This window comes from Cheilinus undulatus, linkage group 10, assembly GCF_018320785.1.
Source record: "Cheilinus undulatus linkage group 10, ASM1832078v1, whole genome shotgun sequence".
Taxonomy (NCBI): Eukaryota; Metazoa; Chordata; class Actinopteri; order Labriformes; family Labridae; genus Cheilinus; species Cheilinus undulatus.
Genome location: NC_054874.1, coordinates 24,134,495 through 24,161,378, shown reverse-complemented (window position 1 = coordinate 24,161,378; position 26,884 = coordinate 24,134,495). Strand labels below are relative to the sequence as shown.

Below are 26,884 nucleotides of genomic sequence, written 5' to 3'. Positions count from 1 at the left end.
ACAGTGGTTTATTTTGAATAACTTTTTTTGTGGTGCTCGCCGACTCGTGCTAAATTTACATTGCTACATGTGCCATTTTTCCTTCCTCTTCTGTGAGCCACAAACAGGAACAGTCTAAAACTGGACATCTTACATGCACTGTTATCTTCACATTTTAACACTTCATACTTACAGGGTAATAGCCAACACGACTACAAAGGCTTTAAAATACTTTCACTTAAAATGTGTGTGTGTTTAGTGCCACAACGACTGTTTTAAAGTAGTTACAAAAAGACAACATTTGTAGTTTCATGTAAAAGTCCCATGGCTTCTACTTCCTGTTCTTTTTATAAACATTTCTCTGCAATCAAGCCTTCCATTACGCCATAAACAGCTGCCTTCCTTTCACAAACCTGACTCTCTCTAGTTTATACTTTAAATGATAATACTCAACAGTTCAACATTAAAGCAATGGTGAAGTGCTACACCATCTTCGGCATTTTCTTCTGTCTCTCTTTCAGAGTAAAACTTTATCAATTTCCTCTGAATTCAGTGGTTATAAAAAAAACACTTTAACTTCCTTTAAGTGATAAGTGGGGCTGCTTAGAGAGATGTGGTATATGTAGAATACTCTTTTTCAGTGCTTTCGTGTAATTTTGAGATGGATTTTATCATGCCAAGGTACAATCTATTTCTCATTCATCAACCAGATGCAAATAGTCCCTTGCTTTGGACTAAAATCAGTCAAATTTGAAAATCTCTGAAAATAAAATAAAGAAAAACTACTGAAAATGCTTTTTCATTGTGATGTGACATCTTAAAGGATGTGCACAGGTTTGATAAATGACAAGTTTTCAAGTAAAAATCAGTTAACTATAGCTGATGACGGTCCATTTTAACACATTTGAATGATCAATGCTACAGATATGTTGTGCTTATTATGTCGAAATGCAGGAAGTGCAACATTTTAGCTTCATGTGAATCGTCCATATTCATTCTGTGGTAAACTTTAAAAAAAAAACTATGTACATATTTCTTTCAGTGGCAGTCTTCTGTGTGACATCCAGCTAGTATTCCTCTGGTACTGTGTCAGACAAAATGTTGCTGCTGGGGCTGGCAGGGATGAGGGTGTCAGTGGGTCCACCCAGCACAGGTGGGGTGGGTGTCGTGGTGGAGGCCTGCTGGGAATGCTGCAACTTCTTTCTGGTTATCTTCCTCTCTTTGGCACGTCGGTTCTGAAACCAGATCTTCACCTGAAACATCCCAACACGAGTTGTCAATGTAAAAACTGAACCTAATAAAGGATTCTTAGGACTCTCTGCTGCATGTTTCTTTTTCATTTTTCTCTCTCTTATCGTGAGGCTTGTTATGACCAGGGGAGGATGAAGTGCAGTGATGCAGCTTTTTTTGTTGCTCTCTTTCTCATCCTGCGGCAGCGACTCAAATTAAGCAATTTCTGTCTCGCACTGAGTTGTTGGGTTGCACTCAGCTGTGGTTTTAACAAACAGAATGAGTAGGTGGAAATAAACATTACAATGATGGTGTCATGAGAGTGAGATTGAGGGTTTTATCATCAACACCACTTAGGCAGTAGGTTTTGCTTGGCCACATAACATTACGGTTTCTGTGTAAAAGTTTTCTGATCTTTCTTTGAAAGCCAAAGTGGATTGAAAGACTTTCTGATTTGCACAAACTCAAAATAAGGTGATAAATTAATTTTCTTAATTACATGAAGAAAGGAAAATTAGCCTTAATAAATACATGGACTAAAATGTTTACGTTAATACAAATTTTTAAGTCCTCTGCTAAAGCATCAATCACATCAATTTCACTCTGTGTTTTAACTCCCAGTCATCACCATTTCACACAAACATAAAATTAGACAACTGGAAAATTATTTATTCTATGATGTAACAAGAAATGAAGTCAAGATAAAAGAGGGGCTGAGTAAATATAATTAGCTATATGGATTGATGAGAGTTTGACATTCCTTTCTCACATTAATGATCTCATAGGCCAACTCTGGCAAAAAATGTGATATTTTTTCAGAAATAAATTACACTTTCCAATATTCTATAGGAAGATAGTTGTCAAGGCTGTATTTACGTCGGTCTTGGACTATTGTGACATTATCTATTTTTTCCACTGGTGAGCCTTATGACACGCATCTTTAAAATGTATATTAGAAAGGTTGGATGGCTATCACTTTAGATGAGACGTGATTTTCACTGGCATTTATTTATCTATTTATGAGCCTTTTTAAAAATCTCACCATCTTATCTCATGGATCCTCTCCAATTCCCAGTTAACAGTTATCACACACGGTCCTCTAACCAGCTGCATTTACGTGCTCCGGGGTGTAAGATCAGAACTAAGACTGACTTTTCTTATTTTGCTCATGACCCATAGAACAAGTCACAGCAGCTGCTTAAAATCACTGAACTTTTACCTTTAAGGCATTTTAGAAATTTTATTTTAAACTTCGACCTACTATTTGTAATTGTTCATGTAACTGCGCTCTTTACACTCATTTTTACTCTTTCAATCTTTGTACCCTTTTAACTATTTTAGTCCATTTTTGCTTTTAACTGCATTGCCTGCCATGCTAGCGATGTATACCTAGAGGTGGGCATAGTTCATAAAAAATCCAACATCACTATCTGTTGATATGTTAAAAGAAAGTCAGTTGCAAAAGCAGTTAATCACTTAATTCTGTAAATAATTATCTGAAGTTTAAGTCAACTTGTGTCAACAAATAACAACAACATTAACTTTTTTTAATGTTCATGAATTTAACATCTAAAAATGACATGATGGTTTATAAGTATCCGAACTGCATACATGTCTACATGAAAATAAACTTTGATATATCACCACTGCCTTCATTCTAGTTGCGCTCTGAAAGTAAAGTACACTCATTTTTCTTATTATTTTTTATGGTGGTGGGTAATTTTGGTGCATTACCACCTCCATCTGGACTGGAGTGTGGCAGGACTGTCCTTAGAAAGGGCAGGGCCCTTGAAAGGCCCAGTAAATGCCCCCTCCCAGGATGACCTTATATAACATCAAAGAATGCACATTGAATCTGTAGCATTAGGGTCAGCCCCTCAGTCTGGCCCCAGACTAGAAATAAAATCTTTGCAGATTGTTGTGTGCTTATACACTGACATTTTTTATTGGTAAATTTTAACATGGAAAAGGGAACTTGTTATGCACTGAAAAGGAAATATGTGAACAGTAAAAAAGTAAATGTTGGATAATACAAGGTCCAGATGATTTTTGACCTGTCCACTGAGCTGTCTGTGAGGTTTTTTTGTTTTTTGTCAAGTGAAATGAGATATTGACTAGCAGTGGTTGACTTGATAAGGACTGGATTTCACAGCACTGTGGCTGGAAGGAGATGCTGATTTGGCTAAATCAAAGTTTTTTAATGCAAAAATATTAGTGCAATTAAAAATAATAGTTTACCAATTGTGGATCATAGTTAATCATGATTAATGCAACTACTCTTAACTTTCCTACTATTTGTTGCTCTAAATAGTAATTTAGATAAAAATTACTTATCCTTGCTCAACTTTAAGGTGGACCATCAAAACTTGATCTTTTTCTCCCCTTATGGGCAGCCTTGGAGTGTGGATAAGGAACTATAAATTTATAACCTGACATACAAGATGGATGTGTTTCACACATTTATCTGGGAAAGCTTCAATGGGAAATGTTTGAGAAAAGGCAGAGGCTTTGAAAAAAACTTGGAGTGTGATTGGGTGAACGTTCTGTCTGTCTTATCTCTACAGGCCAATCAGAGCAACAAAACACGTGACGTAGCCAATATCAAGCTGTGCGTGCACAGCTACTGAGGAATGTGATTTTAAGGAAGACATGTAAAGTGCTTAACAAATCTATTAGACCACCTGTCATATTTGTCTCAGAGACCATCCAGCATCATGAAGTGCTTTAATGCAGACTCTTTCATTTTCAGTCAGCTCTCCACGTTTTGCCATTTTGAACAGGAATGAGGGATTTCAAACTGAATTAACCCAAATTTGAGCTGGTTCACTGGGCTTCTCTGAGAAGTCAGAAATTAATCAAGCATAACATTCAACCACTAAAACTCCTTTTTCTATTCAGGAATGCCAGTAAATAACTATAATTTGACATATTAATCAAGAAATAACAATGTGCTTTACTATTTTTCAGTTTTTTTGTAAATCAGTGTATTTAAAAATTCATGGATAACAATAATAATTATATTTTAGCATTAAAAATATTATTTGGGTTAACGAGCTTCTACATATTGGTGAATTAACCATTGCAGAAACATAAAAAATGATTTTGGTAATTACCAATGCTGTTAATTTAGGGCAGCTGTGGCATAAACCTTACTTTGGTTAGGGTTAGGGTGGTCAAATAAATTTGTTAAGCACTATAAGTACTTCACTTTTGTTGTTTTTGAAAAGAAAACAACTCACTGCTGTTCTTTGTTATTCTTTTAACGAAGAAATTTTGTCAAGTTCTGATAAAACTGGCGCTTTAGCAGCATCCACGCTAATCTCTTCCTCCATAACTGCACCAGCTCTTGCTGCTGCTTGTTTACGTCACGACTCTACTGCACCTGAAAGTACTGCCCCTCGATGCTGATTGGACCTGTCACTTTCTAACGGGGCCCAAATGGTTCAGATGGGAGCTTAGCAAGATGGATTTACCAGTGAAAAACAGGGAAATGAGCGTATCTATCTGCTTTGCGAGGTTAATAAATTTACCCTACCCTACCCTGATTTTAGTGTAAAGAAAATTCAATACATAAACTAACCAAAAAAAAAAAAAAGGTAAAAAATAAATAATATTCTCTTTTTCAACTTCTAACAAGTATGCAGCCATATGTAGGCCAAGCAGCATTTCATAAGTGTCCGGGCAGATGCTGGCATTATGTTATTACTAGACTCTCTTAAATGCAAGAGGTGGAAAGCTCTAGCTCAGATTATCAACTATCCAAGAGCAGGATTTGGATCCTTCTTTTTTACAGGTTAACATATAAACCAAGGGTTTTCAACCTTTTCAGCCCACAACCCCCAAAATAAAAGTGTCAGAGACTGGGGTCCCCCACTGTGCCTGAAGGTGGCTGAACACAGTTGTGCACATTCAAGAAAAGTCATGTGGAGACACGGCTGTCCATAAGGGGGGATAAATGGCCCAGCCAAACTGGGGGCCAGCATAATCATGGTCCATTGTAAAATGAAGCAGTGGTATTTTATATTAAACCTTAATAATAACCACTCTTATCAAAGAAACAAATATCTTTTTATTTCATTTTGTAGTAAGTAGCCCTCTTCAAAGTGTAAATCCTTCTGTTTAAAACAGAATTAAAATACTTTCAAAATAGCTAAAATGGGTAAAAATGCTGGGAAAGGTGGTGAAATTGGAGTTTAAAAGAAGCATAAATGGGTTAGAAGTGCTAAAAATGGGATAAAAGTGGCAAAAAGTAACCAAAGATGGCCAAAAAAATGGTTAAAGTGGCATAAAACGGGCATATTAAGTGGTAAAGGGGATTTCAAAAAGTGGCTGAAATGGTGTTAAAGTAGCAAAAATGGGCATATTAAATTGTGAAATGTGGAGTAAATGGTAAAGAGGGGTTTATAGTGGCCATAATGGGTCAACAGAGCAACAATAGGCAGCGAGTGGCAAGATTTGGTTTAGAAGTGGCAAAAACAAGCAGAAAAAAAGGAAAGGAAAGGGTTTAAAACTGACAAAAAATGGGTTTTAAGTGGCAAAAAACAGTGATGATAACAGGCTGAAACCTGAAAAAAACAGTGTAACGTGGCAACAGTGTAAATTTAAAAATATTCCTCGTTTTTTTAAGGCACCCCAATGGGGTCTTGACCCCAATGTTGGGAACCACTGATATAAACGGTGGGTAAACATTATTTTACCAGCTCTTGAAATACAAGCAAGTGGCTCATTGGCAACACTGAAAATTTTTTTACATCTTTCACAGAATTTTTTCTTTCCCATCTGTGGTCACACAGGATACAGAAGTGTCAATCTTATTTCTTTAGAACTGCAGATTTTTCACAGTTTAAAATTCAAAGTCTTGTCACATGTGAGAGTCAGAAAAAAATAAAATAAAGTAACATTAATTGACACCAAATGACCAAACCTTTAACCAAAAAGGTTATGGTTTTAATAATACTTTTTCAAATTAAGGTTTAACTAAGACATCTAATAATGTAACACCAAAAATTAAAAATAACGGATGTGTGCCCTGCTCTGTGTAACTCAGTGCAAGGAAGCAGCTGAATGTTGTCAATGGTCTTTTCATATGCATTTTACATTTCTGAAAGCTTTCATTTCACACATTTTCACCCTAATTTCTAATAATGACCTAAACGTTTCCTAAAACAGTCAGTAAATTTGTCCAACAATCTAAAACAGTTGTTTTCAACTGGTTGATGCTCAGGACCCACCACGACCTCCGCAATGATAAAACACAGCCCAAGTTGTGAAAAATTTCAACCACTCAAATGTTTTAAATGAAAAAAAGTTTTCAGTTTAGACTGTAGATGCTAAAATGCACATGTGAACAAAAATACAGGAGGAAACAAACATGTTTAAACAGCATATTGTTATAGACGACCGAGGAGGACATGCATACATTTAAAATAATTATAATCACATGCAATCCATGTTCACAGGAAATGCTCGGCATTATTCACACCAGTGTTTTGACAATATGTGCTTCAAACTCTCACCTTTTTTCTTACATAGTGCTTTGCTTGTCACCCTTTTTCTTCCTCATTTCTCTACTTCTTACATTTTGGCCTCTAGCTTTAATTTGTTCCTGTGCTCACCTGTCTCTCGGAGAGGCTCAGTGCCACTGACAGCTCGCTCTTCCTCCTCATGGTGATGTAGCGGTTGTGCTGAAACTCCTTCTCCAGCTCCAGACGTTGTTGATCGGTGTACACCACTCTGTACTTGTCTTTCGTGCGAGTCTTTCCTCCTGAATCATTCAAAACAAACCTTTATCAGAAAAACACTTCGAACAAGTGACAATGCCAAACAGTTTTTTTCAGTCTAAGAGGTGCATGATCTTTTACCATGTATTGGTTAATCTTCAGTTTGCCTAGAAATGCAAACAGGGTGATCATTATGTCAGTGAGTCAGGTGTGTTAGAAACCATGACCTAACATGACTAACTTTAAGACGTCTGGTGCCACATTCAAGTTCAGGCGCCACTTCAGTCTCATCAACTCTATTAATCACTCTAACTATAACCAGTGTAAAGACTTCCCTCTGCATTGCATCACTGGCGCTCCTTATCACTGTGAGTGGTGTTTACATAGGTGTTTACACAGGCGTGCATTGACATGTCTTCTCACACACACATTCAAATATGAGTGAGTCAGTAATTGATCTGAAATCGTGTCCATGTGACAGCATTGATTGAGGAAAGCCAGCACACTTACACATAAGTAAACCCTGAGTGTTCGCCTCCAGATGAAGCACAGTTTGATTTGTGCAGACTTCCTGTAGTGCCTGCGTTATCAAGCCTGTCACCCTCTAGCCCCCACCCAGTGGACAGAAAGGGTGGGGAGCGTCACTAATGCAGACTACTAGGCCTACATTGTTAGTTTTGCATTGCAGTTTCACACTCTGTTGGTGGAAGGGAGAGGCTCAAGCTTGACGAATGTATGTGTGTGTGCAGTTAGTCTAAAATTTGCTCCCTGAATGTGTTAAAATGGGCCGTTTCTTATGTGTTTTACCATACCTATTTTCTCAGCAACCTTGAAAAGCTGCAGTTTAGCTTGTCATTTGACATCACCAAGGACCCTTTCAATGATAATATTAGTTTGAGCATCCTTAATCTTTCCCTGTCTCCACTGACTTGAAATTTTCCTCTGATGTGTGATCAGCTCCATACACCAAAACATGCTGAAACATAAGGTTGTTCCAACAGCAGTATCAATAAGCCTGCAATATCTTTTCTACTGTGGTCAGTGGCTTTTTAATGAATGATTTGATCCCAAAATGTATAGACCTCCCCATATTTCAACACGTTTTGAGCATTATATCATTAAATAATAACCAACAAAATATCTAATAGCCTTGAGTTACAGCTGCACAATGAGTCCAAATTTTGTTATTATGGTAGAGCTTTCAGAATAAAAAATGGCCGAATGGTAAGGTTGAATTTACAGCAAAAAGGTGGACAAGTATTTTATACAAACAAGTAACGTTTTCTCATGTAGCATATTTTACATGTTCTGATACCATTTTCTTGAAAATAGATTAAACTCTAGCTAGATCAGCGACCCCTGGGGGAATGTTGCAAATTAAAAAGTAGAAAATGTTTGATTACATTTGACTCACAATAGATATATTAGGCATACAACTAGCTAAAGCACAAGTTGATAAATTATTGATATTAGTTTATCAAATCAGTATTAAAAACTCAAAAATATGATTCACATACATATTTTTCCTCGTATTGCTTATATGGGCCAAAGAAAAATACAATATGAAGCAAAACATGAATGAATGATAATTAAGATTCAAATTTTAATGGTCCATATTTAATCACTGTATTTGTGTGGAATACCTTCCAGTGTGTTTTTTTTTATTACTTTGCAAATGGAAGCAAGTCAAAAGGGGCAATGAGGTAGCAACATTGTTTCCCCCATAATAGACCATTTCCAATCATCCTATTATCAAGCTGATATTTCAGTCTTCGTACCGGAATCGGTTGGCATACAGACAAAAGGTTTGGGCATTTTTCGTTGGGACATTTTTACCTGAAACGGGTGGTCTTGTTGATTCCTGGGGTCTCCTCCTGGAGCTTAGGGGCTCCTGCCCGGAAATGAAGTTGTACGGGTTGAACGACCCCCCTCCAGCGGGGGTGGGCATGCCGCTTAGCTCCTGGGAGGAAAAACTGACCTGGCCGGTGCTGGGGCTTGACCCCGCGAAGCAGTACGGATACTCCTCCCGGGGAGCATACATAGGGCTCCAGGCACTTGTCGGGTCACCGACCCCTGCGACGTGATGGTACCCGGTGAAGTCATACGTAGGCGGGATATACTGACTGTTCAGGGACAGCGTCTGAGCCGTGTGTCTGGCCATCTGCGAGTCGGAGTGCATTCCGGCTTCCTCGGCCCAAAGGTTGGGGTGACTCTCAGGTAAACCTCGGTGAATCAAACCTGGCACATATTAGGCCTCTGTGTTTGCTCCCAACAGGCTCTCGCGGTCTGTTTTCTCTTCAGTGTAAGGTACAGGTTTATTACTGCCCGGCTACCTGAGCAGTAAGACTACACACCTTTATGGATTTACTGCTCAAGAGTTCAAAAGTATCAGCATGACGTCATGTTTTACCTGAGACCTACCTGCTTGCTTGTCTTGGCGACGTGCGGTTATTGACCCTGAAGTAGCCTGCAGTTTGATTTGTGGATCACTCTGATAAGGCCATTATGAAATGCCCGCGAAACCAATTTAATGTGTTTTTAGCGCACGCGCTCGTGCAAACCTAGAAATGCAGGGCTCAGGTGATTTCCAGCACATAGCCTGGATCATAAAGTGAAATATGAGCATGCTCAGCAGTAAATAGATAAAATTCAAAGTGCAGACCACATAATGCACATATTAATAAATGAAAAGTGAAAGCTTTCATTAGCCAGGGCCTGTTGCAAAACTGGTATGGTCAAGAGTCCAGAGACTATAGCCTAAAGAGATAGCGTTGTTCATCCCACAAAATGGCTGCATTATTTCATCTTACTTGACACATGTAGAGCTAGTTGGACGTTTAACATATAAACAACCTTCAGATTAACCTATGTTGATTAATAAAGCAATAAAGCCCACATTTTAATGAGAATTTACTGTATTTTATTTCTCTTCACCGGAGAATGACCCCCCAAACTGTCGAAATCTAAATAAAGTAAATACAAATTGAAAGACAAGAAGCAAGGGGAGAAAAATGTTAATTTAAACCTTAAATAGGGTGCACAAGGCTGTTTTTATTTATAACTTCTTTCTGTATGAAAACCCAGAAAGTGGGTATCTGTCTTTGGTAAACTTATAAGAAAATAGCCATTTTTTTGTCTCACATTGAAATTTAAGTTGCCATTCTAGAAATCAAATTTTCCCACATAAATCTTCAACTATCTTGCCATAATGTACACAGAATAACCCAATGTCATTCTCAGCATGGGACAACCACATGAGGGCAGCAAAACACAGAAAAAGCAGGAGAAGAAGAAGGCCTTAATGTAAAAATCTAAGATTATTCTTCAAATCCCCTCTGTTGTTGGCTGTCTTGGGTGGTCTTACTTGATATATTCACAAGTTGTCATATTAAAGCTCTCCATGATCCTCTAGTTGAGTTCATCCAATAGTTCTTCATCTGCTTTGAACAAACATTCATAAAAGATTCATGCTGGTATCTTTGTCAGAAAAGTCATTATCAGTCTTAACAGCTGTCAGCATGAAGATGGTGTTGTTAATGGAGAGGGAAGTCTCTCAGGAAAGTGCAACACAAACATTACATAGGGATCGCAATTAAGTTTGTACATTAGATGATAGCACAATAGTGTGTAACATAAAAACAGAAAAAACTTTACAGTAACTTGTGAAATAAACTTGGTTGTAGCACTTATTCACAAAGTTGCTTAAGAACATAGTTGTGTAATCTAACTCTCAAAAAGCACCACATTTATTTTTAACGTATCAGGCTCAGTAAAGAATGCCATAGTTTAAATTTTAAGCACCCGTTTCCTGAAAATCTTAGTTGGCAGGAAATAAGATTTGTTGTCTTATTAGCTTATTATGTTATCTTATGATATTTGTTCAAATTAAGGATAATTTCAGAAAGGAATAATTCAGATATTTTTAAACAATGCAGTATAAACAATCCCCACTGGAAGGGTAAAAGAGGTGCTGTGTGGTTTTGGGTTGCCATCAAATTCAAAATGAGCTGATATCTTTCATGAATTGGTAAAATGTCTTAGTTACATGTGCTATGTTGTTTATGTTTTACTGGGAATAAAATATGGATTTGTGAGACTTGCAAATCATTGTATTCCGTTTTTGTTTCTACTCAGTGCCCCAACTTTTTCTAGAACTGGAGTTGTACACATAAGGTCTGTGGTATCAGTTCATATCATCTTTGATTAAAAAAAAGGGCTGTTTGTCCAGTTTGATGGAGACAGTTAGAAAGGCTAGTTTCCATCTGCTCTCCCTGGCCAGATGTTCAGTTTGGCTCCCTGAGAGGAATTGTCAATTATTTGTCTTGTATCAGGCATGTTTGTTTTGTGTATTATTTGAATATGGTACAATAATAGGACAAAAAAGTGGGAGGCTTTTTGCATAAAACCCCTTTTGTGTTTAAAAACATTCATAAAATCATAGCATAAATGTAGGCTTTTGCAGTGACTTTGGTGACGGTGTGATATTTCTTCATGCAGGAAGACTGCATCGGCATGCTGCCTGTAACTGAAAAAATAGATTTTTCCTTTTAATGCAATTTTTTTTAAACAGCTTGAACCCAATAAGGTATGTTTCCTGTGCTTTTTATTGTTGTTTATTAGACTGCATCAGTGGAGCACTGACAGGAAATGAGGGCAGAGAAGGAATGAAATGACATGACATCCATCGTGTTTGCTGCAAGTCTTAGATGACAAAATATCTCATGTCTTATTAACAGCTCCCAAAGTAAGTCAGTTTACTGTCACTGTCTGGGAACTGAAACAGAAAATCTTCACTCTCGGGAAGAGAGGGGGCATATTTGGTAAATTTCTTTGTAATTAATCATGTTTGTTTAAACTAATTTGATACCCATATTCCTTTTATTCTGGTTCAAAATTCTCAGGATTCTTTGTGGAGGCCTTCAACTTGTATGTCTCAGCCTTTACAATCCAGTAATTTAAGCTCTAAATTTACATTTTCCACCCGATTCCACTGTTAAACTCAGCCACTTGGATTAGATATACTTTATTTGAATATTTAAGTGTATTTAGATATTGAGTGTCTCTAGATATCTAAATGTTATTATCAAACAGCCTTTTCAAAAGCCAGCCTATGTAGGGGGTATCCTAGTTGCTACCCTTTTACTGATTTTATGAATGAGTCATGATCAATATAATTTTTTGACCAGAAATGCAAAAAGACCTCTTTAATGCCAAAGTGAAAACAGATTTCTACAAAAGAATGTCAATTAAATGAAACCTGCAACATGAAATAAGTGACTTCATAAATAATCACCCCTTCAAGTCAGTATTTACGTGTATTTTGATGCATCTTACCCACATTTTACCCTCTTCTAGGGTCAGCTGCTGAGAAGCATCCCCCACAGCATGATGCTGCCACCACCCTGATTTACAGTGGGGATGGTGTGTTTGTGGTGATGTGCAGCGTTTGGTGTCCACCAAACAGCATCTTGTCTGATGGCCAAAAAGCACCATTTTGGTCTCATTAGACCAAAGAACTTTCTTCCACTTAATATGAGTTTCCTTGAACAGTGGATTCCTCTTTGCCACCCTCCTATAAAGCTTTGACTGGTGAAGAACCCAGGCAGTCTCTCCCATCTCAGCTGCTGAAGCTTGTAACTCTTTCAGAGTAGTTCATAGGTGTTTTGGTGGCCTCTCTCACTAGTGTTCTTCATGCAAGGTCACTCAGTTTGTAAGGATGGTCTGATCTAGGCAGATTTACACTTGGTGCCATATTCTTTCCATTTCCATTGAGTTGTTTGGAGAGTTCTTTTGTCTTCATGGTGTAATGGTAGCCAGGGATACTGATTAACCAGTGGCTGGACCTTACAGACTCAGGTGTCAGTACATGACACCTATGTTTGCAACATGTTTTTGTTTAAATACTAAGGATTTCTGTATGTATACGGCTGTGTATCTTCAACAACAGAGAGCTTTTTTTTCATTTAAAGAATCTAACAAACTATGTTGTGGTAGTGGTTGTTTAAGTCATTCTTGTCTTCACTGTTTCATTAAAAGTACTTCATTTACCTGTATTTGTTTTATCTGCTGCAGGATGGTTGTTAAATGAAATTGTTGATGGATGGCCAGAGGATGGAGGTGGACCTGCAGGCCAGAGGAATCATCTGCCCAACCACCAGCACAAGTCCAGTTTGCAGAGGCCCTCCATGGTGGGTCGCAACTACCAGTCAGTCAGGGTGGGATTTTTCATTCATCAAACAAAAACATTGAAAACAAGTGAAATTCATAATCATGTTTAATTTAACTATGTACAACAATATAGTATCTAAGACTAAAGAGTAATTTAATACATTGTTGAGAATATTTTGCATTGGTCTGGTTTACAGAAGGCCATTTTCATTATGATAACTACATTTACCATAAATGTTACTGGTATAATACCATTATTACTGCTGTGACTATGATTAACACAACAAACCAAAGATAAAAAAAAAAGGACAGATACTGACATATTTTCACTATTATTTTTTAATGACAATACTGAATTTCAATGACCCAATGAATCAAAGTGTGAAGCTTCCTGTATACCATTGACGGACAGGTTGAGCAGCTACCAGCATTGCCTTCTTTCGGGCACAATCGTTGCATTGTAGCACATAGTAATTGATCATGTTGGTTATACATCAATGCATAAACGTCCACACCTGCAATTCGTTGTAGAAACAATTGATTTCAACAATGTTAATGTACTTCTGTATAAATGACAATGGATCTGACATCACAGCAGTCATTTTCATCCATTTTTGTCTGTCAGAGGTATGTTGGTTTCAACTCAGGTCTGGGCCTCATGCACAGTGTTTCCTACTTCCACCCTCCGTCCCACCCTCCCATGGGCCTTCAGGGGCCCCTGCCTGTCTTTTAGCTTTATCAGACATCCAGCTTTACATGAACACAAGGCCGGCACACACAGTGTTTGCACTAGTTGTGGTACCAGCAATGGCAACAATCCAGATCAGCTGTGAGAGAGACCGCTATTAAGCTGTTTGATAGGCTGGGCATTGTTGTGGCAGAATGATTGGGAGTCCAGTTTGTTAAGTGGTTGGCCACTTTGTCAAGCTGAATGAATAAGCAAAGACAGCTGCCAAATTTAAAGCCAAGTCCACTGTGACAGCAAGCTTGAATATAAAGCTCCTATGAGAAGTTTTAGCGGGTTTATGAAATAGACTAAATTGAACACTGATCCCATGACCTAAAAAAAGACAGCAAGATGGAATTAACCACTAACAAATGTGAAGAACAAGATCAGCAGTGATATAGCAACTTTTTGACCACAGGGGGTGTCAAAATTGGCACAGGCCAGAAGTGCAGGAGCTCATAAGATGACAAAAAAAGCTTATTTTGCCATTCTTAGACATGTTTTTTTATGTACTTTAAAAAAAACATGGATGGCTGTTAGAGATTACCTTATTAGCAGGATATCTAGAAGTCTGGGAATTGTTAACCGGATAGAGGATTTTCCATGGACATGGACAAGGCCATCCATTTGCATATCCTAGGCTGGGCTGTGGTGGCAGCAGGCTAAGCAAGTCCACCCAGACATTCCCATCCCCAGCAACATTTTCCAGCTCTTTATGAGGAATTCTGAGGCGTTCCCTTGCCAAGAGAGATATATAATCATCCAGTGATTCCTGGGCCTACCCTGGGGTCTCCTTCCAGTTGAACACACCTCAAAGACCTCTACAGGGAGTTGACCTGGAGTCATCCTGATCAGATGCGTGAACCACCTGGACTGTCTCCCTCCTGAGAAATCTAATTTCGACCGCTTGAACCCGTGATCTTATTCTTTTGGTCATTACCCAGAGTTCATGGCCATAGGTGAGGGTTGGAATGAGATAGAGTAGTAAATTTAGAGGTTTGCTTTCCGGCTCAGTTCCCTCTTCACGCTACAGTACAATGTCTGCAGTACTGCCGATGCTGCAGTAATCTGCCTGCCGATCTCATGGTCCATTCTACCCTCACTCATGAACAAGACCCCAAGATACTTGGGCTCCTTCACTTTGGCCAGAGAAACCCTCCCCACCCAGAGGGAGCAATCCACCATTTTCCAGCAGAGAACCATAGGTGAAAGCTTCACTTTCACCTATAAACTGCCCCAGTGCCTGCTGGGGTCCCCAGCTGAAGAAGCCAACAGAACCTCATCATCTGCAAAAGCAGAGACGGAATTCTGTGGTCACCCAACTGGAAACCCTCCTCCCCCTTTCTGCACCTCGAGATCCTGTCCTTGAAAATCACACAGAATTGGAGATAAGGGACAGCCCTGGCAGAGGGTAACACGCACTGGGACCTGATGGCCCTCTGCAGTAGCCCCAGAACCCTATATTCCAGCAATACCCCCTGTGGGACCTGGTGGTAAGCCTTCTGCAAGTCCACAACACATAAGCTGGATGTGCAGACTCCCACACTCCCTCAAGAAGCCCTGCAAAGGTAAAGAGCTCGTCCACTGTCCCATAGCCAGGACAAAATATGCATTGTTCCTCCTGTATCCCAGGTTTTATAATTGGCCGGAGCCTTCTTTCCAGCACCCTGTACACTGATCTACACATTCCCTGGGATGCTGAGTAGTGTGATACCCTGATAATGGGAGTGTCAGCTGCGACAGCCCTACAACATCCAGGGCCTTCCGCATCTCAGGGCGAATCTCACCTACACCTGGCCTTTTAACCACCTTAGTGACCCCAGACAAGGCTATAGATGAGTATTCCACTGACAAATATTTTGAATAATAAGAATTGGGCTTTAAAATGCCAGAGTTTTAAACTTTGATATGTTACTATAAAAATCAAATGTTATGGGTACCATTTATGATATTGCAATAATAATGGAAGTCTACAAACAGTCCAAAATGGGCAAGTAGTTTTTTTACTTTTTTGGGTTCACTTGTAATTTTTAATTAATTTATTTCTGTCCTAAGATTCTGTCTGAAAATGTATTGTTTAAAAAGTGTGGTGTCAAAAAGCATTCAGGTCCAACAAGTAAGATAGCTTTATATGTGCTATCGCTGCATTATTATCGGCACTACAAGAACTGAAACATGCAAAAATAGATTAATGGCCTGAATTCTGAATAACATGAATTAAAGGCAGATTTATTGCAAGGAGGTGTTAATTACAAAGATTGAAATAGATGCAAGTAAAGGTGGGCTAGTCCTATGTGGTGTTGTTCCCCTCCTCTTTAATAACCGGGGCTGCACTGGCTCTCTAATTACTGCAGCTTGGCTTTTAGATTTACCCTCACAATTAGAGGAGAACATGGGTGCTGTCCAATTAGCCCCTGCTCTCCCCCTCTCCTTCTCTGTCTGCCTGGGCCCCTTGTTAAAAAGAAAAGGCCTTCATCAGCGGCAGTGTTGCATTATGAATTTCAAACCATATCCTGGGAAAGGATGAAATTAGGGAGGGATCCAACGTGCAAAACAGACGTATTTGCATGTTTGAAAGAGAGAGGCTGACAGAGCAGAGAAAAGAGACTAAAGGGGGGGGAGGACAGAGGGAGGTGTTGAGTTATTTTACATAGGATAAGTGACAAAAAATAAATTAAATAAGACAGGAAATGGCATGCGATATGTATGAAAATTGGACTCACTCGTGCTGTCTTTAACCTCTTTTACACCTGACACCACAGTTTATGTAAGTGGTACATGTTCCTGAGAAACTGAGCCTTCTATGTTTGTTTCCAAAGCAGGCCACCAGTGAGCCTTGCCAAAGTCTTTTTTTCCCCCACCGCTTAAACCTCTCACTCTTTCTCTTTCTCTTATTGTGTTTGTTGTTTTATGCAGGGGTTAGATGCGGTCCAGATTGCTGTTGCCAGTAGAGACAGTCTCAGTCCACCTCTCCATTCATAAACAAATCACTCCAGCTCTGGACCTTTCAGCTGCTACCCCGGGACAACAAGCTGAATTCTGATCTGTATTTTCAAGTTTTCTCCCTCTCTTGTTGTTGCTCCTCTCTCTTTTCCCTTTTGGCTCAGCCCCCCTCCCCCCCACCTCTTACATATCCCTCCCTCCTGTTTCTCTCTAACTCACTCTTACTCTAGCCCAAGCAGGGCCGGACCGCTGGCTCTCCTCCTCTGTGTGAATGTGTCAGGGAAGTTGTGTGCAAGTGTGTGCGCATGTCTCTTGTTCTTTTTAAACTTAAAGCTGTGTTTAGGAGCGGCAGGCAGACTTTTTTCAGAGTGTGAGAGGGAGAAGGAGAGGGGGACCCCTGTGGTGCTGTGATTTGACTAAACAAACAGCCCTGCTCAAAGTGGTACCTCCTCCAGCGGACTCCAGGGACAGCAGAGATTAACCTCAGACTCTGATCATCTGAGGGATCTATACATCTGAAGCAGCAGCCCCAGCTGGGAATCCTTCCTCTGGTTTCAGAAATAGAAGAGCGGCTGCTCGGACAGAGAGGGAAGACTCGTCCAGACTTCTAGGATCACTGTGGAGGTGAGAGATCTTTATTCTCTGTCACTGTCACAGGTTTAACTGTTAGTCATGGCTGCTTGGCAGAAGATGTATAGCATAAAGTTGTTGAAATTCACTTAGCCTGCATGGTAAGCTGTCTGTGACAGATTCAATTTCATAGCTGCCAATCACACACAGATGCACCTCATCTTTACATCACCACAATGTCAGTTTATCTTAATATCTTTAATATGGTCTGATTTAAAGCTCCTGTAATGAGATTTTAGCTCATAATGAACTGGAATAAATTGATACCTGTTTATGAATACAGTTTGTCTGTCACTCCTGACATGCAGTAGTTGTAAGCACAATTAACATCTTGTTAAACATTTTTCTCACCGTAGATTATTTGTGAGTTGCACCTTTGGCAGTTCAAATAAATCAGGCTTTTATCTTTCTTCATGAGACTACTAACACATGTACCGGACAAATTAAGTTAAGAGGAGAGTCTTCCTCCAAAGGGTTTCTCACAGGAGTTTTAATGAATTAAACATTTTAAGTCTGCTCTGCTTGTTTCTTCTTAATGTTAAACCGTCTCTGTTGCTGCTATTCGTTACCCACATACTTGAATGTGTACATAACAGGAATTACAATGTGAATGAACGCAACGAACCTGTTCAAACAGCAACAAGGTGACGGCTTGCATCTCTGTACATAGACACCTTTACACTCTTTACGCAGAGCAACTTTAACAATGTTTATCTTCCCGCTAAGAGAATACGTTTGACAACGTATCCCAGGGTTTCTCTCCCATACACAAACACACTCACAGTGGGCATTTTAACACAAGCTGTTTGTATGCTCTCCACTTTGTGCCTCACTGCTAAAGGGCTGTTTACTCAGCCCTCCTCAGTCACCCTGAGTGAACCGACAGTGCTTACCGCTAAACCATCACTCTCTTTCCTCCCCTCTGAATGGCCTGAAGAGAATCAATCTACATGGAGGAGCTCATTGACAAGCTGCAGCTGATATCAGACCTTGCATCAGTCATTGTTTCAATCAGCCTCTGTAACTGAAGATGCCTTTTGTTTTAGTGATAACACACACCAGCTTTAAGCCTTGGTCCACTGCTTTTTTTCTTACATGTAAACCTCCAGTAAGGCTGTGATTCAGCTGTTTGTAGAAGGTACGTCCAAGCAGACATAAACAGCCACTTGAACCATCTCCTCACATTAATCACAGGCAGAGTTTAGTACTCGGAATGAGTTACATTGGAGCAATGTGAGCTATTTCATGGTCTGGATACATGTGGCATGCATGTCTTTTCACTCTATTTCCTCCATATGTTTTGCACCTGAAAGTCTTCCCACTTCCCTTCAGCTGCATGTGTGCTGTTTAGATGTATAGTTGGCTAACTGCACATCTATCCTCTGTGTGCAGATGACCTTTTTGATATGGGGGGGGGCATTGAATTAGCACAAGTTGTCATCAAAACTATGTTGGCATGTGTTTTGTGTCTGTAGCTCTCCTCCTCTGCACTCTGGAGGTTCTTTTTGAAGTCTTTGATCCTCTGAAGCTCTGTGGATATTTCAGTCCAGGCATTGTTTTGTTCTGTTATTGTAGAGGAGCCTTTGGAAAACTGCATGCATGTCATACTTTTACCATCAACTGTGTTAGACAGAACAGCATTCACATCATAGTATCGAATGTTTTTGCTGAAAGTTTACCACTGTAGATCGACTCGAGGACTAATTTTGCTTTATTTATTTTCAAATACTGCAAAGCTTTACTTCTCTTCCGCTCGGCAGGGATTTCTCTCCCCACACTGCGTCAGACGGCTGGTATGCACAGCAGCAGAGCTGTTCTCTGCTCCCCTGATGCAGCACAGCCCAGTCGGCTCCATTCCCCCTGGCCTGCAAGACCTAATCCTTCGTCATCAGCTGTTTCCTGGCTCTCCGGCCTCTGTGCATGCCAGTCGCTCAGGGAAAATGTGCTTCACATTATGACCATGCAGAAAACATGCCAGGAGTCTGATTCAGCTCACATGTGCCGGGATGTAACAGTTTGAACTCAGCAGAAAGTTTTGAAACACATTGATCCCATTCTGTCCTCTTGTGATTTATCCTCTAATGGCTGAACACACAGCTGTTCAACAGTCAGGCTCTTAATCTCAGTGAGATGTTGTTTAAAAGTAAGTCAGAGCACTCATTCATACTATCATATTACTCTTAAAGTTAGGGGTTTTTTTAACATACGAACAGCTTCTGACTCACTGACTGTGGTGGTCATCTCTTCTGATTCATAATTCATCATTCATTCTTCTGAACTGAGCCGTTACTTATTTGATTGTCCACTCACTTTACGTTCTTCTAGGTCACTTCTCCTTAAATGCTGTACTTAAAGACTCTGAGTCATATAAGCTTTAATAAAGAGCACTAAGTGGTGCAGCCTGCGATACAGCATCCTGTACGGCTGCCTGTCCATCTGGACGTCTCCCCTCTTCCCCTGCTTCTATCCCCCTTCCCGCCCACTCACTCAGCACTGACAGGCAGCTGCATCCCATCTTCAGGCAGAGCACAGAGACACTCCTACAAGAGGACAAAGTGTCTTCTTAAGTCATACTACTGAAATCTTCAATAACTAGCCTTAAAATGCTAAGAAAGGTGTTATTCTCAGACTGCACAGATATGGATAAAGGCATGGGAAGTACCCATTTATTTAATCATTTCTACCCAACTTTTTTGTTTTTTGCTTGTTTCACAGGGAAATCATTTTTCCTCTATTTTTATAATTTAAGCATAGTCTGAAAAAGAACAAGACTTTTGTACTAAAAAAATACAGTTACTCTTATTTAAATTTACTTAAGTAAAAGGAAAAGTACTGATCTAAAATTCTACTCATTCAGTTCGATTTAATTTAAAGTTTGCTTAAAATTATGAGGAGCTACTGAGGAGTTAAATGGTAAATATCATATTTCCTCACATGCAAGAAAAAAAATAAAAAATAGATCCCAAACCAGGTGGTTTAGTCAAGTAAAATTGAAAGTGTTGATTAAAGTCATATAGAGTTAAATTTAACAAATGTCAATATTGGTCCACTCTTCATATAGTTAAACATGCAGTGTGCAAAATTGGGGAATCTTAGCAACATCTGGTAGTCACACTAGGCTGCAACGCTCATTTCTACAGTAATGGTTAGAAATGATGGATCCATGGAGGGGACTCTATGTATGAATCAAAGTCTTATTTAAGGTGATAAACGTTCATTTAGATTATTATATTTATTTGTATTACTTTCGTTTCTACCAAGTTTGATTCCCTGAATGCTCCAAGGCAAAATATTATGCACTGCACATTTAAACTGCACCTTTGAAAGTGTTCAGTATTAAAATATGACAGAGCTGCTGTAACTCTTGAAAATCTGTGACAAAGTGAGTTTCCTCTGGCGAGATAAAGCAGCTACCTCATATCAAGGCAACGCAAACTGATGGAAAATACGCACTATGCAAGCTCCTAAAGCCCCTAAAGCAGGGGTGTCCAAACTTTATTCACTGTGGGCTGCATACAAAAAAGAATAAGGATGGTGGGGCCACTTTCATATGCCTCACCTTGAGGATAGTAAAGTTAGTAAAACCAGTGTTATGATGGTGAAGATATTCTCAGTGATTAAGTATGCTTGAATGGATAGTTAATGGCTGACAAGGCAATTAGACAATCATTTTAAGGATTTTAGGGAGACCAATCAGATTTCAGGGGGCCCTGGTTGGCCCTGGCTACTTCTGCCTCTGCCTCTAAAACACCATTGGTGTTGCTTTTAGCTTTTGTATCCATCAGGGCTTCATAAATAAAACTATTGTTATTTTTTTGGTTGCCAATATGTGTTTTTATTTACAGTGTTGTCTTCATTTAATCACAAAAAAACTCAATTCAATAAATGTATTTTTATTTTATTGCAAGGCCAATCAAAAATGGACCTCAGGCCGTATTTGGCCCCCGGGCCACAGTTTGAAGACCCCTACCCTAAAGTCACAGGTGGGATCTCTAACTTGGTGGATAACTTCCCTCATGGTGCAAATGTGTCTCACATCAAAAACGGCAACAATCCATCAGAAATATGAACAAAAAAAACCCAAGCAGGGATCGCCGTACACTCAACAGTGTGGGTCGGGACTAAAAAGTGGGTCATGATGAAGCTGTTTCCAGTGGGTCACAAATGAGTCCCATGAAGAAAAACTGTGGCAAAAAGTTAATGATGTATAAAGGCTATACATAGACATACAGAGCATATAAACATTTTGTTTAGGTTTTCTTGTGTTGGCAAGTAAATTTCAATATTCTTATTTTCTTAAGATTTTGATTAATCAATCTTCTTTCCTGGATAACAAAGCTGAATTTCCCAAGATCATTAGCACATTTCTTGAGAAATTTCCAAAGCTGTCTTGGAAAAAAATGGAGTTAAATAAAATGTATGCATACTTGTCCTTCTGTAATAATGTGCTTTTTAAAACTTTTTTTTCTTTTTCCCCACCTTATATGTTCCTTTCATGGTCCAAATTGTAACATTGTCATAAATACATTGAAGTGGTTGAATGTTTTAAAGAATTTGGGTTGTGATTTTATCTTAAGGGATGCACAGATGCATCAGTAACCACTGATGCTAAGCTAGCATGCATCTGAATGTTTGCTGTACTGGAATGAAAGGCTTTATACGCCATTCAGTCGGTGTCAGCAAGACTTGAATTCAAGAAAAAGTTACAGTTTGGACCATAACTGGAACAAGATGGACAAGACAAAAGAAAAGTGTTTAAAAAATCATTTTACAGGGGGTCCTAACCCACCAGATGAAAACCACTGTTATATATGTTAGTTGTGTTTGGGTCCCTGCTGGGGTTCTTTTGCTCAAGTTTCTGGTGAATTGATGTTGTTTTTGATGTGAGATACATTTGCACCATGGGGGAAGTTATCCACTGAGTTAGAGCTTCCTGTGACTTTAGGGGCTTCTAAAGGGTGCATAGTGTGTATTCTTCATCAGTGTGCGTTGCCTTGCTATGAGGTTGACCCTGCTTTGTTCTTGCCAGAGATTTTCAAGGGTAGCTGCTGCTCTGACCCACTAGTTCAGAACCACTATAGTGGACTTTCTTGCAGAATGCACCTTTCACACTGTCCTGCCTATATTTCAAGCGAAGGATTGTGGCGTTTTCTTTCAGTTGTATTGATATAACATCAGAAATGTAATATTTCTCTCTGACTTTTCTGCAGTAGGGGAAATGCTGATTTTTTTTTTTACAGCAGGAAGCTTTGCTCCCCATCTGAATCTTTTTAAGCGCCCTTCTTCTCTCTCCGGAGTTTGTGCTGTCCAACAAAAACATGCTGTAGTTGGCGATACAGTGCAGTAAGATGGGAGGACAAAAGAAACACGTCTGTTGCTTTTACAAGATAAGAATATCCCTCATAGTGGAAAATGAGACTGATTTGGATTTTTCTCAGTTTGTCTCAGTTATATACTGCTTTCAGCGATAACATCATAGAGCTACATTGGTATTTATCTTCTGATTTGATAATACCCATGCATAGAAAGAAACACCCAAGAAAGCTATTTCAGGATTGTTTCTGGAAATGTCAAAATTATCATCACTCTTACATATACATGCCAGATGTGAATAAGTAAATTATCACAAAGATTGATGCTTTCCTGTCACCATGTTCTCTCCTTTTCCCATCCTTCCAACATTATCGTGTTCAGCGAAACAAGAATTTTAAAGCCAGTTACCCTAATTGTATTCAGCTGTTTCTGTTTCTTATTTTCAGAGGGGCGTGGGTGTGTAAGAGTAGAGGGACTGAAAGTGTGTGAGTGTAGGATCCATTTCTCACAGGGCAGGCCAGGGGTCTCATACCTTTAAGTGTTTGTTGGACGGCCGGTGTGCAGGAAAAAGGAGGGTAACAGCGTGCAGAAGGGTGGGGAGGTCTCATAAGAAAAACGTAGGAGGATATGGTACTGCTTATGCTAGCAAATGTATCTGATTTCCCTTTATTCCCTGTGAGCAGAAACAGTTTGAAGCACAAAATTACAGCCTAACCAGTTTTAGTTTTCATAACTTCATGATTCTTTCTCTATTTAGGTTGCAAAATGAGTAGAAAATTAGATCATTAAGCTGATATCAAACACTAGCCACATCAGAGGCTGTCATTCTACAGCCGTCTCTGTTTTACCCAGAAGCTCTTTACATCCCTCTGCAGCCACTACAGACAGCATTTACGGCTCTGTTTGAAAGGGGCAAACCAAAATCCACAGTTTCCCAAACATGTGTTTCCTCAGCTTGAGAACAGAGTCACTTTGAGGTAAGACCACTCACAGTCACTGTTTTGCCTCGTGCAGAAGAGAATAAAACTTGAGGTTGGTTTAGGAAAAGGAATTAAAGGGCTGATGTTTGAGTCTGAAAAGGCAAGCTTGAAATTGTTTATAATTTTGAGCCAAGTTTCAGGATATAAGCTGTTGTTAGCTGATAATCTTTTCCAAGCAACTCTTCACTGATTGGTAAGTGAAAGTGAGTTATTTAGTATTACATCTAAATTTTAAACAACATTTTTGTGTCTCAATCAGTCCTTCAAACAATATTTAGTACAGATATACTGATTTTAACAATCAGGACCGTTACCCATGTTTGAAATAACAATTTAGCCAATGGTGGACATCAATGCAGATGTTTTGTTTTGTTACCACTTGTGGTGTAACGCTCCCACAATGCCAACATTTTCTCTCATGTTTGACCATGAAAACAAATCAGTTTTTCCACTAGGTCACATTCTGCCCAACAATACATCTCTACTCTGAATCAGCTGTTAGGTGTGTGAGATGCCACGATTACATTGATAAGACACAACAGATAAACATCTGCTACAGACTTAAGTTCAAGCCAGCATTATTTGCTGATCATCAATGTCTGTCAAAAGAGCAGACACTGATGTTTAACTGATGCATCTGTGCATAAAATAAAGTATGATTTTAAATGTGTTTATTGGTGTGTTTTTAGTAATTGCAGTTTTTATTCAGTCATTAAACAAACTCCAAACATTTTACCGAGTATAGATATTTCAAACAGAGTCAGTAGTCTTGTGTTGAGTAATGACTAAAAAGGCATAGGCAGAAGCAAACTGCTCATAAAAGGTCATTGAAAGTGGATTACATGGTTTTAAATTATGTTGGTGTCATTCAGAATTTAACCCCAACAATAAAAACCCATCTCCTCTTTAAACCTTGCCATCAACATTTGACAGAAATTTTCAGGCTTGGATCAAAGGTGTTTTTTTTAGTGATTGTTGCTGCAAAAAACACCAGATTTTGAAATGAGAGCAGTGGAAGTTGCACTTTTTTGTTGCTTTATTTTTTTCCGTGTCACCACATGAGCAAGAAGATCAGTAGGATATTTGTGATTGGTTTTAGTGTTTTAAGTATCCTCCCCAAAAAAGGCTGAAGATTTCGAACAATCAGTCAAAATAAGATTTATTTGACGTTTTAACCCTCTAAGCCCACAGCTTTTTAAAAACTATTTTGTCTCACCTGGACTTATTGTCTTGAAAAGCTTGTGAAACATCAACTGTGTTGTGCACAGTCAAGAATCCTTTTTCCATGACAACCCGGGTTTTAAGGATAAATGTACTGTAGTAGTGTCAATTGAATCTTTAAAAAGTTATGGGACTATAAAGACAAAGCAACAACTATACAGAAATTAAAACTCAAAGATTTTTATGTGTAACACACAGCAAACAATAGTGACTAAGACTTTTTGGGGGGTACAGTCTTGTTTTCCCATCTCTTGGTGACCAAAAAGCCTTTGCACTTTTTCTATATTGTCTGACGATGAACCATTTTTCAAAGCAATCCCTGTCTGCAGAGATACAGAGGGGTACAACACAGGCTCTCTGTCTCTTTTTCTCTCCATTATGAGTCATTCAGCCTCTCTCCTCCAGTTTCTAATTTTATACATGCGCTGTTTGGCAACAATGACATGATGATGGAACAGCCTGCCATTGGTTGTCACATCTGTTTTGGGAGCTCAAGATGGTGGCTAATGCTACGCTAGTGGCAGAAACAATCAAAAATTGATTAGATAATGGATAAAAAGACTTTCGATATCAGAGTGACTGGTGTGGATCTAATCTTTTAAATGCCCAGGGAAGTTTCCCAAGTTCCAGGATTGTTACACAAGCTTCCTAGTGTCATTAAATCGGTGAAATGGAGGGCTTCCAGGGGAAAAAGTGGCCATGACTTATGGTTCAAAAGATATTTAACTTTTTACAACCTGTGTCTCTTCTTGTCATATATGACGTCGGTCTCAGAGGGTTTTAAGGGTTCAGATAAACAAAAATTATTAGTAATCACAACCGTGTTCATGAAGTACTTAGCAAAATAAAAAAATGTTATAATACAGAAAATAAAGAAATATTTATATTAGAATAACCTCCAAAAAGGTCAACCAGAGTTGATTAAACAGTCTCTGCCAAGTAGAGGGAATTTCTCTCAACATCATGCCTGATGATTGGTTAAATTTGCACCAAAGTTGCATTGATTGGACAGAAACTAGAGGACAGGGACTGGTTGACTCTGTGTAAATTGTTGCATTAGTGACATTGCAATCCTGAAAAGACTGAAAAGAATGTTAACAATAGATGTTAGTACTTCAGTGGTGAAACAACAGTGAATGATCTTCCAGCTCTGCTGCTTTTTTAATGGCTCCACTGCAGGCCGCATAAGACTGTGGCATTTCCTGCTTATAGTAACTCACACGTTCTGACAGCATGTTGATGACATGTGTGCCATCAGAGCTTAAAAACAGGCGTCTGCTCATGAGCCTGTAGTTCATCAGTCATTATTACAGCTTTGGTAATGTACATAGGAGGACAGTGAGGCTGCATAAAGGATCTGCTGCTCAGGGACCAGAAGGTTTTCCTCTAGGGACTGGGGGTGGGGGGTTGGCCTGTCTAAGAAGAGTGATAAAAATGGAGGTTTGTTTTTACAAAGACACACAGGTCATTTTTTTCCCACAGAGCTCGCCAAAGAGGCATAAAAAAATGAAAATAAGACAAGTAAGGCAGCAGCTATACTAGCAGACATGATATATGCCCTACTTAAGTGTCCAGTGACAACTCATGGTCTGTCTTATCTGAGCTGTAATTGTTTGCATTGGAAAGAAATGACCACAAAATTTGGAAATGTTTGTTTTGCATATCGGCTTCCTGTTCACTTCAGCAGATTAAACATGGCTGTGTGCGATGTAAGGCTGTGTGTGTGCTCCCTCTGCTGTCTCCCTTTGCACTTTGATGTGGTTCTCTCCCATAAATTGTATTCTGTATGTCTGCATGCTCTTTTTCCACTGTCTGATGCTGTGTGCAGCACTCCTGTGGTGTCTATGGTTTGTCATGCTTTGTCATTGGTCTAATTGGTCTGGGTGTTTTTTTTTTAAGCTGGTTGTTTTTGTTTCTCTCTGAAGTTGTTTTTACTCATTTCTGATTGTGAGCTTGCATCTTTTCTGTGTAGC

The 26,884-nt window shown here is 39.2% G+C and overlaps 2 protein-coding genes across 2 annotated transcripts in view; one reads left to right on the top strand and one right to left on the bottom strand.

Moving 5' to 3' along the window:
- Positions 1-9,227, bottom strand: cdx1a (caudal type homeobox 1a). Its single transcript, XM_041797990.1, has 3 exons — positions 8,766-9,227; positions 6,825-6,973; positions 1-1,232 (listed from the first exon to the last, which is right to left on the bottom strand). The coding sequence occupies exons 1-3, from the start codon at positions 9,106-9,108 to the stop codon at positions 1,047-1,049; spliced, it is 678 nt and encodes a 225-aa protein (XP_041653924.1). The 5' UTR covers positions 9,109-9,227; the 3' UTR covers positions 1-1,046.
- A 7,771-nt stretch (positions 9,228-16,998) lies between these two features.
- pdgfrb (platelet-derived growth factor receptor, beta polypeptide) overlaps positions 16,999-26,884 on the top strand; it is a 44,605-nt gene continuing 34,719 nt past the window's right edge. The window contains exon 1 of the mRNA XM_041797123.1: positions 16,999-17,391. The gene's annotated coding sequence lies outside the window, so the exon portion shown is untranslated. The remainder of the gene's footprint in view (positions 17,392-26,884) is intronic.

Excerpts from the sequence above, each read along its gene's own strand:
- cdx1a (XM_041797990.1), bottom strand. The coding sequence starts at position 9,108 with ATGCACTCCGACTCGCAGATGGCCAGACACACGGCTCAGACGCTGTCC. Across the intron at positions 6,974-8,765 it reads AACAAGACCACCCGTTTCAG|GAGGAAAGACTCGCACGAAA; the intron begins GTAAAAATGTCC and ends TGAATGATTCAG. Across the intron at positions 1,233-6,824 it reads TGAGCCTCTCCGAGAGACAG|GTGAAGATCTGGTTTCAGAA; the intron begins GTGAGCACAGGA and ends GGGATGTTTCAG.